The sequence below is a fragment of the Stylophora pistillata genome, chromosome 5 (genome assembly GCF_964205215.1).
Source record: "Stylophora pistillata chromosome 5, jaStyPist1.2, whole genome shotgun sequence".
Taxonomy (NCBI): Eukaryota; Metazoa; Cnidaria; class Anthozoa; order Scleractinia; family Pocilloporidae; genus Stylophora; species Stylophora pistillata.
The window spans coordinates 23,017,510-23,032,475 of NC_142523.1; the positions used below are offsets into that span (position 1 = coordinate 23,017,510).

Genomic DNA, 14,966 nt, shown 5'->3' on the forward strand with positions numbered 1-14,966 from the left:
ACAGGCTGCCAGCTGGTGACATAGCTTTTATAGTGGAGTGCTGGTGTAAAAATGTAATGAACGGCGTTATATCGGGCAACTGTGACATATCCTGGTAGGAAAACGCAAACAGGACGTGCCAGGCCAATCTTTAAATTGCCTCTTTAGTGCTGTACATAATTGAATTTGCAACAAGCAGCCCCATAAACATTTCCCAAACTTTACTTGCTTTTCCCATTGAAGTGTGGTAGCATAACTATACAAGTGGTGTTTCAGCTGTTCTCTGTGCAACAGGAAATTTATATGGGATACTATATTGCATGACATCGTGCCAAAAAGATATAACACAGTGTAATTGACAAATTTAACAATCTGTTTAATATTTTTTCTTTTCTTTCTATATCTCAAAATAAACGTCCTAAAGTTAGTTAATTGATTAATTATTGGCTTGTTCCTCAAAAAACAAATAGTGCCATAGCACAGACTGAAAGTTGGTTTGAGCCATGAATATTTTCAACTTGACTGTAGATGTCAGAAGGTTACGAAATTTTGATCAGAAAGTGGCCGCCAAAACAGCAGAAGAAAGCCCTTGGTAAGACAGGGTAGCGGGTGATAGCGTCACTATTTCTCAAACTAATTTTCCGTCCTGCCGTGCTATCCCTTTCCCGGGCTGCCTTTTCCGTCAATAAGGTACTTATAGTGGCCTGAGGACAAAGTTCCATCACGGTTACAATAGCTTGAACAAAATATTCTCTGAGCCAATTAACAGCAAGAAAAACTCCAGTTTCTTGTAACATTGCATAGTAACCCTCTTTGGTTAAACCTCTGTCTGCTTTTGGTTTTCTGCTGATATCCTCGCCATGATGAGACTTGAAGGCTCTTTACACTTGTCTGGAACTCGGCATGTTCATCCAATACTTAGCAATGCTCTATGCGCTGGACATAGTGTCATCTGGGCAATATTTTGGGGAGAAAAGAAGATGGATGCTCTCGCCAGAATCAACTCAACTTCACTACCTTATAACGCCGTGAAATGCAAACATCGAGTCGTGGCCGGTAACATCCCGCTGACAGCCAAGTATTGGAATACATTCCTTTGCTCTGTTCCTGTCTCTTTTGTCGTGACCACATTGGCCTCCCACAATCGATTGAAATGAACAAGTATTTTACATTGTTCTTAAGAGGTTTCAACCAGTTTTCGTGTTTTCAGTTCACTAAGTTTATATTTAATTTGGATATATCAACAAAGTTGAAATGGTAAATTGACCACCGTAACGATTACAAAAGCTGACGTTTCGAGCTCCGACGAAGGGCTAACGCTCGAAACGTCAGCTTTTGTAATCGTTACGGTGGCCAATTTACCATTTCAACTTTTTTGATACATCCAAATTATTTCCTTACCCCCACCGACGCAGCCCCAGACAGTTTCTTTAGAAACTATCAGCCTTTATAAGTTTATATTTCATTCATTGACGCATATGTCAAAAACTGACTGTTGTAAAATTAAATTACTAGCTATATATTTTTAAAAGTATTTAATCGTTACAATGCAAAGAGATATGATAGTCGAAAAAGTCTACGAGATTTATGAACAATGCTGTCTTTTACTCTTTTAATAAAATAATCCCTTTTTTCAGTCACCCGAAGCGGACAGAAGGAGTTTGCTCTTTGTCACGCAACTCCACTCATTATCGGTTATCTCCTCAATTTACTCTGCTGTAACTAATTTATAGGGTAGCAACATCAGTAATATTTTTTTTTAATTTCCAATAAACCTTGTCTCAATTTAATGTTTGAATTGCGATAGCGTATTTAAGAAATGTGTTAGGTTTCTGCTAAGAAAAAGGTTATCGTTCCCTTTCAGAAATAACAAGTCGTTTCAGTCAAATATTCAAATGTTTCATATTTCAACCAAATTTTGTTCAACTTCGGAGAGTTCGTGTGAAGCGCACTCTGAATTATCCAAGCCAGTTTTTACGTACCTTTTAGTAGAATGTTCAAAGACCCTACGAATTGAGTCTCAGGGTAAACCAAGGTGTAGCACATGCCTAAAATTTTAATCGCGACTTTCGGCTAATTTATAAATTTCTTACGGTTAAGAATAAAGCAGTTCTAAAATATTATTGTTCGCCGTTCAGATTACGGCTAAATGGAATATTTACCACCAATCTAGAAGCAAAACCCTCTCTAAACTGACACATCAGAACATACTTTACCTCTCTTTCTTCCCTTTTGCATGCAAGCGAGTTTTGAGAACGGACTTATTTCGTCCTAAATTTTGGCTGTTTTGAAGTCGCCGACAGCAAAAACAGATTTTATCGATTTTCTCCAAATTAAAGCGGCCTTTCTGAAAGCAAACTACCTCGTGTTTAGTTACTTGCCAATAGCTATCTATGGGAAAAATATCAGCGGAAACACATTTTTGGCTGTGGCCGCGAAATTTCAGTTTTGCTCGATTTTTATATTGATGTGACGCTATACCGTTTAAGTACAAGGATCATTTAACTTTTTCACTTTCAGTGAAAGACCTGAAGATTTATTCCGTTCAATTATATATTTCTTTTCAGTTCCGAGACTCTTCCTGTCCGTACCATGATCTCTAATAGATCATCTTTATCATTCTCGTTACCTGCATGCTTGAAAGTTTCTTCAAATTGCACATAGAGGAGCGGTCGAGGAGTTGACTTTTTATGAAGCATTTCTTTTTCTCCCCTATTATGACGTAATTTGGGAATTATGCCTTTGAGGCAGAAGGATGGATGGTATAGGTTTCCTTCTTTTTTATTCCAAGCTGGCGCGTCATTCAGTTATCAGTGCTACTTTAAAGAGAGTTAGCGAAACATTTCGCAGTCATGGGCAAAATTTTCAATGAATTAGAATCACAAAGCTCAGGTCCGCATACACTCTCATCTTTTTCATTCGCGATTCTAAATTTAGAGCGACGAAACCCTTAACGAGAATAATATCATGTCTGCTATCCTTCTTTCATTGCCCTCCGTTATTACAATCTCACAGTCCATCGATAACAAAACCAGCTTCCCTGTCTGCTATCCTTCTTTCATTGCCCTCCGTAGTTACAATCTCACGGTCCATCCATAACACAACCAGCTTCCCTGTCTGCTATCCTTCTTTCATTGCCATCCGTAATTACAATCTCACGGTCCATCCATAACAAAACCAGCTTCTCTATCTGCTATCCTTCTTTCATTGCCATCCGTAATTACAATCTCACGGTCCATCGATAACAAAACCAGCTTCCCTGTCTGCTATCCTTCTTTCATTGCCATCCGTAAAAACAATCTCACGGTCCATCCATAACAAAACCAGCTTCCCTGTTCAAAGTGGCATTTTTCTCTCCAGTTGCGACAATTTGATATATTGTGTAACTACATTTGGAGCCGAGCAATTATTTGGCTGGCGGGTTGTGGTGCATTTGTAGAGACTGGGCAGTATTCGTTCCAGTCTCCCCCGAAGTTTGTTGTTCTGGTTGTGAAGCGATGCCATGTGCTCGTGAATCGAAATAGAATTAACGCTTTTCCTTCGTTGAATACGTCTCACCGGTCATATCAGTAAGTTTATGTTTAATCTTCTTTGTGCCTATTTACTTCGTCGTAAATTTTTAAACTGTGCATAGTCCTTGTAAGCCGCACAGAGTGGATTAGTTATCAACATGGACGACGCTCGATGGCCGATTGTAAATTACGCGAGATGGGTGATTTCGTGTCCGAGACACTTTCCTCAGTATGTCCATGATAGCGTGTCGAATGTTTCTCATCTTCCAGCAGTAAATGACAGGGTTCAACGTTGAATTTAGATACATGAGAGTCACAGAGAAAAGCAAGAGGTTTTTTAAAGCGGAATTCGAGCCATAGATTCGAATAGCAGCCATGCAAATGAAAAAAGGCAAATAACAACTTAAAAACACGAGATACACGTAGAATATTCCAACTGTTGATTTAATGAGAACAGCAAAGTTTTTCATTTCATCAGACTGAGCTTCGTCTCGAATTTGCAAGGACTGAGTCAGATTCCTGTGTCGTCGAACAGTTAAATATATCCTGATGTAGACAATAAATGTGACAATGAAACTCAAAGACGCAGAAACTGAAATAATAAGATCTCGAGTAATGACTAAACCCCACAATGTTATCGAAGAAACAAATGCACTATACACCCACATGCCGATCACCACAATAACAACATGCTTGTGAGTCACAAGCTCTTGGTATCTGAGATGAAGATGAAGTGCAAAGAGCCTGTCTACACTTACAGCTACAACACCAAGGAACGAGGCAGCTGAAAATAAAGTACTTGAAATAATCCACATTTTCTGAGTATTGCAGCCAGGATTGTCCAGTTGTAGCCACTTGATCAGAAAGAAAGTGTATAATGGTTGATTAAATAAACCAACCACAACATCGGATAAGGCAAGACTCAGCAGTAGAGTTTTCAAAGTTTTCGAAATCGTCGAATTCGAAGTTTTGTGTAAGGCGAAGATTGTCACAATATTCAACATGATGGAGGTGTAGGTTAAACAGTTGTTAAAGACACAGTTGGCGATAAAAGCCGATCGAAGATCTGCAACTTCGGCGTAGATAGGGATATATTGCGAAGACTCGCAAAACAATTCCTTCATCGTATTAACTCCCGTGTAAAAGATAGGAACCCCTAATCCAGATGAATAAAATGTGTTTTGATTCTTTAGCAGGACAATTTCTCCTTATTCAGGGCAGTGACTCTGCATAAAATGTCCTTTTTTTCGTAAAAGTGATCAAGCTCAATAAAAGGTATACACTGATTATGATATGGGTTCTGAAGATGTAAGCCAGTGACAATGTGATATAAGCCGATGACAAATAAAGAACTTACTTCGGGCATATCAACAGACGGAGGCAGTCAGGACGTTCAATTGTACTTTACATGCTTAATCACAGTCGAAGTTAAATGTCATGTCAACTGTCAACATGAGTTTTGACAATTTTCTCAGAAAGCTTAATTTTTTTGAGTATATCTTAGATCTCGTTCACACCAGCGAAATATGCTTAAAAATAATGATCAGAAACAGAGAAAGGAGAAACTGTATGAATTTTCCATAGATTTTAAGGAGTCATTAACTTGTAATTATTCTGTTCAATGTGCTAAATTTGAAGTCGACAGACAATGGTTAGGCACCCTCTATGAAGAAAACCATTTTAACCGTGTTCAACATAACAGCTTCATGTGTTGTATACACATGTATTCCTTTCATGCTTCTTTGAAATTGGGGCAAACTGTTTAACACGACAGTCAAATGAATTTTGAAATTTTCCCCCCTTAGCACATGTCTGAGCCATCTGCAGAGATCTCTGGCCTAATTTTTTATGAGGTCGACTAAAAGCCACCTGTGTTGTCATTCTCTTGTCAAGACCTCCGTTTGGATTATGATTGCATCTCAAAAGTAGAAAAGTGTCAATAACGTTTTCCGTTCTCCTATTTCGATTCTTTTACAATCCCTATTAAACGCAGGTTTCCCTTAGACTCAAATCAACAATGAAATGAGGGAACATAAGCAATCTGGGTATCAATCGGAAACGATTAAACTTAAAAGAAATGGATTAAAACGTCTAATTTCCGTGAACCCTTTTTATTCTCCAAACAGCAATTCTACCCTGCATAATTCATCGTATATTTAAGTAAACAGAAAAAAATTTTCATTATGATTTTTCCTTATTTACCTCCATTCGCTTCAACACGTGTAGAAGTAAGTTTCTTGAGCTCGTTTAATTATTCGCTCAGTACGATCATTCTAATACAAACTCCTAAAAACTGACGTTTCGAGCGTTAGCCCCTTGTCAGAGCGGCAAACACAAACTACTGCCAACAAGCAGGCTATTATCTTTCTAAAGGACTGGTCATTATTTCACGTCTGCGAAAAAGAGGGAGGGGAGGGTCGAAGGATTTTGGTTATGTCAAGATAAAAATCACATGATCCCCCGTGATACTTCTTATGATCTCCTCCCTCCTTATTCATTAGTCAGTTTTTAATTATTCCCCCCTTTCTGCTCTACTGGCGACGAATGATCCCTTCCCCGTTATCCCTGAAAGCCAGGAGAAATCGACGCTTTTACAAATACTCTGCGAGATTTTGAAATGAATCTTCAAATCGCCACGTAATCATGATAGATATGCCTGAAATTTAGGCTGTCGATTGTATGTTAAAATATACTTTTTAACACTTTTCATAGAGACTAATGTTCTAACACTTTTCACATTATTGACCCACTTTTTCCGTTTAGAAATGGAAAAAAAAGAATTATTCAACTAAGCAAAAGGAGACAACCAGGAAAAACGCGTTTGATTTTAATTTCTCAGAACTTCCCGCTCAGGTATTATCTACAACCACCTGCAAACATCTGCGGGTTAATCAATAACTCTAAGGCTGCCTCTATTTTCGTTTTTCATGTGCAGCCTTCTGCTTCGAATTAGTTTTTATCTCGAAAGTGTAAAGGCAAACGAAATGTTTTTCCCTATTTTTTTAATTTTCAACCGTATCGAGCATCCTTTTTTTAAACCCACTCAATAGCAATAATTACCATCAATTTTCTTTCCCTCTTAAATGCTAGCTTCTGTTTATTTTTCTTTCTGAGGACGAAACGTGACGCTTTTAAGGTGACGCACCTCTTTTAGTCGTAGGACCATTTAACTTCTTTAACTTCCAATGAAAGACATAGAGGTAGGTCTCTGCCTTCACTCATTTCTTACCTTTACTTATCTGATAATGTCGCTTTTTATACCATGTTTTCTAATGTTGATCATATTTATCATTCTTATTACCTGCTCGCTTAAAAGTTTTTTCAAATTTCAAATAAAGGGGAGAAAAGGAGTCTACTGTTTATTAAGGGGAAGAAGTTCGTATTTCCCACTCTTACGGCGTAGTTCAATACGAAATTGTGCTTTTGAGGTAGAAGAATGGATGGGACAAGTTTCCTTCTGTTTAATTTGAAACTGGCAGGTCATTTAGTTGTCAGGGTTAGTTTTCAGAGATTTTGCAAAACAGTTCGCAGTCATGGGAAAAACTTACAAGAGATAAAAGAAACTCCTATAGGAAGCTCGGGTCCGCGACTACCCTTATTTGTTTTCAATCCCTATTCTAAAGGGCGACGAAAATCTTGATGCGAGTAATATCATGTCTACTTTTATTTGCATCCATAACTACAATTTCACACAGAGTGCATCAGTTTTCAATATGGACGACACTCGCTGATCGATGGTAGTTTATCCGAAATGGCTGATTTATTCTCCAAGATACGTTCCGCAGTACGTTCATGATAGATTGTCGAATGTTTCTTATCTTCCAGCAGTAAATGACAGGGTTTAAAGATGAATTAAGATGCGCAAGAGTCAGTGAGAATAGAAAAAGTTTCTTTAAAACGATACTCGAGTCATAAATTCGAATAACGGCAATGCAAATCAAAACAGGCAAACAACAAACAATAAACACGACATATACGTGGAATATACCAACTTTGGACTTAATGAGGACAGCAAAGTTCTTCATTTCATCAGACTGAGCTTCGTTTTGTATTTGCACGGACTGCATCTGAATCTTGTGCCGTTGGACAGTTAAGTATATCCTGATGTAGAACACAAATGCGAGAATTAAACAGAAAGCTGCAGAAACAAAAATAAGTGTCCAAGTATCGTCCAACCTCCATAATCTCATCAAAGAAACAAATGCACTGTACACCCATATGCCGATCACCACAATAACAACACGCCTGTGAGTCACAAGCTCTTGATATCTGAGATGAAAATGAAGTGCCAAGAACCTGTCTACACTTGCAGCCACAACACCGCTGTACGAAGCAGCTGAAAATAAACTACCTGAAATACTCAGCACACGGTAAGCGTTACAGCCAGGATCCTTTAAGTGAAGCCACTGGATCAAAAAGAACGTGTATGATGGTTGAATAAACAGACCAACAGCAACATCAGAACAGGCAAGACTCAGCAGTAGCGTTTTTAAAGTCTTTGCCATTGTTGAAGTTTTGTGTATGGCGTAGATTGTCACAATGTTCAACATGATGGCGGTGTAACTTAGAAAATTGTTGAAGACGCAGTTGGCGATAAAAGTCGAGCGAAGATCTGCAAGTTCGGCGTATACAGGAAAAAATTGCGAAAACTCATCACAAACTAATTCATTCATGATATCTAACTCACAAGGAACGTCAAGAATGTCTTGCGATTCTTCAGCAGACAGGACAATTTCTTCTTGACTAATTCCAATTACTGCCTAAAAGTGCCTTTCCCCCCAAAGTGATAGCGTTCAACAAAAATAATGGTCTTCTAATGCTATAGATTCTTAGGTTGTAAGCCGCCGGCTTACAACCTAAGAACCTATAGCATTAGGTTATGATAACCAATGACAAAAAAAGAACCTACGTCAGGCGTATCAACAGATGATGGCGGTCAAGATGTTCAATTGTATTTGTAATCGACAATTCTCTCCGTGGCTCGTTTTTTATGTGCTTGTCAGACTTTTTAATATGCGTTTATACTCCTTTAAAATTGAAGTAAACTGTTTAAAACGTAACCTGAGAATTAACTACCCTGTCGAAGTGGACGGAGGTTATCGAGAAAAAATCATCATTTAAGTAAAGTTCTGAAATTGTTCTGTCATGGCACAGGTGTGAACCATCTTCAGAGATCTCTGGCGTAATCGTTAAAACGTCGAATTAAAGCCACCACTGTTATTGCCTTCATAAATAGGCTGCTGTTTGTATTAGGATTACATGTTAGTTAGTATATAGTCCCTCAATACAGTTCTTGTTTGTCACTCAGAGGTATTCAGTTATCAACATGGACGATACTTGAATACTGCCTTTACATTACGCGAGATGGCTAATTTCCTCTCTGTAATATATTCCGAAGTGAGTCAGCGTGTCGAGTGTGTCTCATCCTTCGGCAGTAAAAAACCGTTTTACAGATGAGTTAGAAAACACGAGAGTTATCGAGGAAAGAAAAAAAATATTAAGCTTATTTTATTTGCTTTCGTTTATGCCAGAGTGACAGTTAGCTCTGTCTATTGGAATAGCAATAAAACATGGGGATGAGTTTCTAAAAAAACTGTGGTGAAGCGTTGGGAGGGAGTAATAACAAGTTAATTTTGGTTTTATCAACTGAGTTTGATAATGTAAATTGGCCACCGTAATGAGCTTCAAAGCTGACGTTTCGAGCGTTAGCCCTTCGTGAGAGCGAATGGAGGAACTGTGAGTGGTGTGTGTGTTTAGTATGCAAAAAATTAAGCTACGCTATTGGTGGCAATATGGTTACGAGAAAAACAAGAATAAATTAGTTGAATGAAAATAAATTTGTGCCGTCGTTTAAATTACCTTGTTTTTACTTTTCACCATTTTCGCGATTGGGAAAAAATCGAGGAATAAAAAGACTCGCTTAAAAAAAAGCTAATTAACAGCTAAAAAAAAGAAATTAACTAGAAAGAATGCAAAACCCTGCTATTAAATCCCTGAAACAACGTTAACGTCAGTTTACTAAATACTTAAGGTGACTCCTCAGAAAGATAAGGTCGTGAATAATTATTTTTAAACCGTCATTAAAAGTTCCCCACTATTGTCCCTTCAGAAAGCTACAATAAAAAAAGATAGGTCACCGTGGTCACCGTGCTTGCTCAAAGGTGGATTTCAGCATCACGTGAGTTTTTCTGTACGTAAAAGTTACAGCAATTTCTGCCACCGTTTCAAAATCAGTACCACAGGTTTTGTTTTAATGTGCGAAACACTCAGACCTGTGCGTAAAAGTCGAAATTTATTCAACTTTCACGCGCATGATACCTACTCGACGGATAGAGCAACTTTCATTTGAGTGCTGAAAAACCAAAACCATGGCCAAAATAATGCCAGCAACCAATCAGAACAACGGTGTTATTATCATTAGCCAGTGAGGACTAAAAGTGAAGAAAGCAAACGGCTAAAGCGCGGTTGAACGCGGACGATCAAGCCACGATATTTTTTTTAGTTTGCAGTTTATTGATTGAATGATGGAACGAGTTTTCTGGAACAATCACAGGGCAAAGTTAAGTAAAGCCAACACAACACTAAATATCCTTAATTTCAGACTCCATTAAGACGTAATTAAACTTTTAATAACATCGGTTTTCAAACAACTCAGTTCTCTGAATTCAGGAGGAGTTGAACCTGTTACAGTGTTCACCAAGATTTTAAAATACATTTTAAAATCGACGCATAATCATCATAGATATACCCGAAATTTAAGCCCATCAAAATGAAATTGTAAACACCTTTCATACCAGCCCATTTTAATTTCTTCATGGCACATCCTTGACTTATCATTTCGTCTAGAATTTGGAAAGAATTGTGAAAATCATTCGAAAGCCTATCTGGTATTTGCGTCTAAGCGAAAGGAGACAATATGGAAAATGTACTTTATTTTAAGTTCTCAAAAATTTCTGGCTGGGTATTTTGTAGAATCACCTGCAAACATTAGCGGGTTAATCGCTAGCTCTAAAGCCTCCTCTGTTTTCATATGCAGCTTTCCGCTTCGACTAAGTTTAGAGTGTAAAGGTAAATCGTCGTTGTTTTTTTAGTTTTCAAGTATATCAAACAATATATTGTCGTTTTCAGTCCACTCAATAGCCGATGATTAACATCAATTTTCCTCAACCTTTGGTTCAATCTTCTCTGTCCCCATTTACTCTGTCATCAACAAACCGCACTCACACAGAGTCGTGGATCAGTTATCAACATGGACGACACTCGATGATCGATTGTAGTTTATCCGAAATGTTGTTGAAAGTGAAAGATGCAGAATTTAAAATAGTAAGATCTCGTATACTTACTACCTCTACATTATCATCAAAGAAACAGATGCACCATACAACCGTAGAGAAATTAACATACAGGGGCTGTCAAGATATTCAATAGTATTTTCATGAGTTTAAATCGAAATTTAGACAATAAAAGAGTGTTGCAGTAAAGATACGATAATTTTTACTTATATTCGTGGGAGTTGATTGTTGCGATTTTCGCGAGTGTCAAAAATTGCGAAATCAGAAACACCGTAAAATAGTTTTTTGCTGAAATTAACCAGGAGGAAGGTAATGGATCCTTGTAACTCGTGACGATAAGCTGTTTATACATATGAATCATTTCTCTGTTCGTGTTGACAAGTATTTTGGCAATTTTCACGTAATTTAGTCCCTTTTATTGAATACTCTTTAGTCAAAATCGCGAAATTAAAGTCCCATGAAAAATGTCCATACCATTTTCGCGACATTAAATTCTCGAAAGCCCGAGTTTACCCTTGTCTGGCTGAGCGAATAGAGGAAATAACCAAAAACTCATCCTTCTAAAAAGGGTTTAAAATTTCTCCGTCTTTGCTCAGGCGTACACCATGTACAGAGACCTCTGGTCTAATTTCTTAAAAGTTGAACTTCTGCCACCTCTGTCGTCGCTTTCATAATTAGATTGCTGTTCAGCTGATTAAGCGGTTTACAACTTAGACAGTCATTGCACACAGGTATTCAGTGTAAATTATTCGACATGGCTGATTTCTTCTCTAAGAAATGTTCCCCAATATATGTCCATGATAGCGTGTCGAATTCGTCTAATCTACCGGCGGCAAATGATAGGGTTCAAAGATGAATTAAGAAACATGGGAGTCAATGAATAAAGACAAAGACATTAAGCTCATTAAGTTGCTTTCGTTCATTCGAGAGTGACAGCTAGCTAGGTTCATTAAAAAAATAAATGAAACAGGAGAAAGTCTTTAAGATGATAATAATGCACTCTCAATAGTGAAAAATGTTTGGTTTAGTTATCTTAACAGATAATACGCCATGGAACTTAAGATATCATTCTTATTATCGATTTCTGTACACCTTACTTATCGTTATTCCCAAATTAGTTTTTCTGTCAGGAGTAAATTACCTGATCTTATATTTATCTTCCTAAAGGGCCTGTCATTTTTTAACACCTGAAAGGGGGTTAGTCTGTTGGCGACGTCTAATCCCCCCCCCGTCACCCCTGAAAACCCGCAGGAATCGACCCTGTTACAAATATTCTCCGAGATTTTTTAAATCGCCACCTAATCTCATAGATATGCCTGAAATTTGAGCTGTCGATTATCTGTCAAAATAAAATTTTAAGCACTTGACGAGATTAATATTCTGACACTTTTTAAGTTCTAGATCCTCTCTTTCGTCCAGAAATTGGAAATCACGAAACCTAAGCGAAAAGAGATAACTACGAAAACATGCTTAATTTTAACCTCTCAAAAGTTCCCGGTCAGGTATTATCTAGAACCACCAGAAAACATCTGCGAACTAGACAATAACTCTAAAGCTGCCTCTGTTTTCGTTTTCATATGCAGCCTTTTGAATCGACGTAGTTTTTATCTCAAAAGTGTAAAGGCATAGGAAATGTTTTCGCTGAATGTTTAGTTCTCGAGAGTATCAATCAATCCTTTTTTTTTTAATTTTTGCAATCCACCCAACAGCCAATGACTAACATCAATTTTTTCTCCTTCTTAAAAAGTACTAGCTCCTGGTTGCTTTTCTTTCCTCCGCTCTTAATGTGACGCTATACTGTTTAAGTCGTAGGATCATTTAACTTTTTAACTTCCAATGAACTGGTCTGAGACCTGGAGGTTTATTCCCTTCAGTTATATCTTAAATTTGTTGTTCGGCCCCGAGAGTCTTGCAATCTACACCATGATCTCTAATTGATTATCTTTGTCATTCTCGTTACCTGCTTGCTTGAAAGTTTCTTAAAACTGCACATGAAGGGGAGTCAAGGAGTTGACTTTACATTAAGAGCAAGAAGTGTTTCTTCTCCCCTATTACGGCGTACGTTCGTAATTCTGTCTTTGAGGTAGAAAGATGGATGGCTCAAATTTCCTTCGTTTTTATTCCAAGCTGGCACCTCATTCAGTTGTCAGTGGTAGTCCTAAGAGAGTTGGCGAATCATTTCGCAGTCATGGACAAACTTTTCAATGGATAAAAGAAACCCCCTACTAGAAGCTTAGGTCCACATCCACTCTTATCTTATTTTAGTCTTGATTTTAAATTTAGAGCTACGAAAACGTCGGTATGCCGAATAATATCATGTCTGCTATACTTCTTTTATTGCCATCTGTAATTACAATTTAACGCTCCATCGATAAAAAAACCAGCTTCCTTGTTCAAAGTACCCTTTTTCTATCCAGTTGCAACAATTTGATATGTTGTGGTGTTAAATTCGGAGCTGCGCAATTATTTGGCTGACGGATCACATTACTAAGTTTATGTTTAATCTTCTTTTTCCCTATTTACTTTGTCGTAAATTTATAAACTGCGTATAGTCCTTGTAAGCCACACAGAGTAGATCAGTTATCAACACGGACCACGCTCGATGGCCGATTGTAAATTACGCGAGATGGCTGATTTCTTCTCTGATATATCTTCCACAGTATGTCTATGATAGCATGTCGAGTTTGTCTCATCTTCCAACAGTAAATGACAGGGTTCAAAGTTGAATTTAGATACACGAGAGTCCATGAGAAAAGAAAGAATTTTTTTAAAGCGGAATTCGAGCCATAGATTCGAGTGACAGCCAGGCAAATCAGAAGAGGCAAATAACAACTTAAAAACACGAGATATACGTAGAATATTCCAACTGTTGATTTAATGACACCAGAAAAGTTTTTCATTATATCAGACTGAGCTTTGTCTCGTATTTGCATGGACTGAATCTGATTCCTGTGTCGTCGTACAGTTAAATATATCCTGATGTAGACTACAGCTGTGATAAAGAAACCGAAAGACGCAGAAACTAAAATAATAAGGTCTCGAGTACTAGTTAGCCCCCACAATGTTATCGAAGAAACAAATGCACTAGACACCCATATGCTGATCACCACAATAACAACGTGCTTGTGAGTCACAAGCTCTTGGTATCTGAGATGGAGATGAACAGCTAAGTACCTGTCCACACTTACAGCCACAACACCAAGGAACGAGACAGTTGAAAATAAAGAACTTGAAATAAACCCCATTTGCCGAGTGTTACAGCCAGGATCGTCCAGTTGAAGCCACTTGATCAGATAGAAACTGTATAATGGTTGATTAAACAAACCAACTGCAACATCAGAACAAGCAAGACTCAGCAGCAGAGTTTTTAAAGTTTTTGCCATCGTCGAGGTTTTGTGTACGGCATAGACTGTCACAATATTGAACATGATGCAGGTGTAAGTTAGACAACTGTTGAAGACACAGTTGGCGATAAAAGTCGAGCGAAGATCTGCATGTTCGGCGTATTTAGGGATATATTGTGAAGACTCGTTACAAAACAATTCGTTCATGATCTTAACTCGGGTATGAAAGATAGGAGCCCCTAATTCAGATAAATAAAATGTGTTGCGATTCTTTAGCAGGACAATTTCTCCTTACTCAGGGTAGTGATTCTGCGTAAAATGTTCCTTTTTTTCGCAAAAGCGATGAAGCTCAATAAAAGGTATACACTAATTACAAAAGGGGTTCTTAAGAGTGTAAGCCAATGACAATATGATATAAGCCAATGACAAATAAAAACTTGCGTCAGCCTTATCAACAGACGGAGGCGGTCAGGACATTCAATTGTATTTTAGATGCTTAATTGCAAACAAGATAATAAATATTGAACGGTTTTAGACAGTCGAAGTTAAGTATCAGGTCATCCGGTCAAAATGAGTTTTGACTATTTTCTCACAAGGCTTAATTTTTTAAGTATATCTTAGACCTCATTCACATCAGAAAAATATGCTGAGTATATATTGGTTTAACTAAATGAAAATCAAAAACAGAGACCTGAGAAAATGCAGGAATTTTCCATAAATTTCGATTTGTCACCATGTTGTAATTATTCAGTTCAATGCGCTAAATTTGAAGTCTACAAACATCGGTTAAGAAGCCTCTCTGAAGAACACTATTTTAAACCTTGTCTAACAAAACAGCT

At 37.7% G+C, this 14,966-nt stretch overlaps 3 protein-coding genes across 3 annotated transcripts; all 3 read right to left on the reverse strand.

Annotated features, from left to right (window-relative positions):
* Positions 1-373: 373 nt before the first annotated feature.
* Positions 374-5,203, reverse strand: LOC148730875 (alpha-1B adrenergic receptor-like). Its single transcript, XM_088762098.1, has one exon. It carries the CDS (start codon positions 4,613-4,615, stop codon positions 3,638-3,640), a length of 978 nt encoding a protein of 325 aa, XP_088618224.1. The 5' UTR covers positions 4,616-5,203; the 3' UTR covers positions 374-3,637.
* Positions 5,204-7,137: 1,934 nt separating this feature from the next.
* LOC111319155 (beta-4C adrenergic receptor) lies at positions 7,138-8,377 on the reverse strand. Its single transcript, XM_088761489.1, has one exon. The coding sequence runs from the start codon at positions 8,162-8,164 to the stop codon at positions 7,193-7,195; it is 972 nt and encodes a 323-aa protein (XP_088617615.1). The 5' UTR covers positions 8,165-8,377; the 3' UTR covers positions 7,138-7,192.
* A 4,475-nt stretch (positions 8,378-12,852) lies between these two features.
* On the reverse strand, positions 12,853-14,472 carry LOC148730876 (beta-1 adrenergic receptor-like). The gene has a single exon (XM_088761488.1). It carries the CDS (start codon positions 14,332-14,334, stop codon positions 13,360-13,362), a length of 975 nt encoding a protein of 324 aa, XP_088617614.1. The 5' UTR covers positions 14,335-14,472; the 3' UTR covers positions 12,853-13,359.
* Positions 14,473-14,966: the final 494 nt, after the last annotated feature.

What these genes read in the sequence shown, in the direction of transcription:
- LOC148730875 (XM_088762098.1), bottom strand. Translation starts at nt 4,615, where the DNA reads ATGAAGGAATTGTTTTGCGAGTCTTCGCAATATATCCCTATCTACGCC.
- LOC111319155 (XM_088761489.1), bottom strand. Translation starts at nt 8,164, where the DNA reads ATGAATGAATTAGTTTGTGATGAGTTTTCGCAATTTTTTCCTGTATAC.
- LOC148730876 (XM_088761488.1), bottom strand. Translation starts at nt 14,334, where the DNA reads ATGAACGAATTGTTTTGTAACGAGTCTTCACAATATATCCCTAAATAC.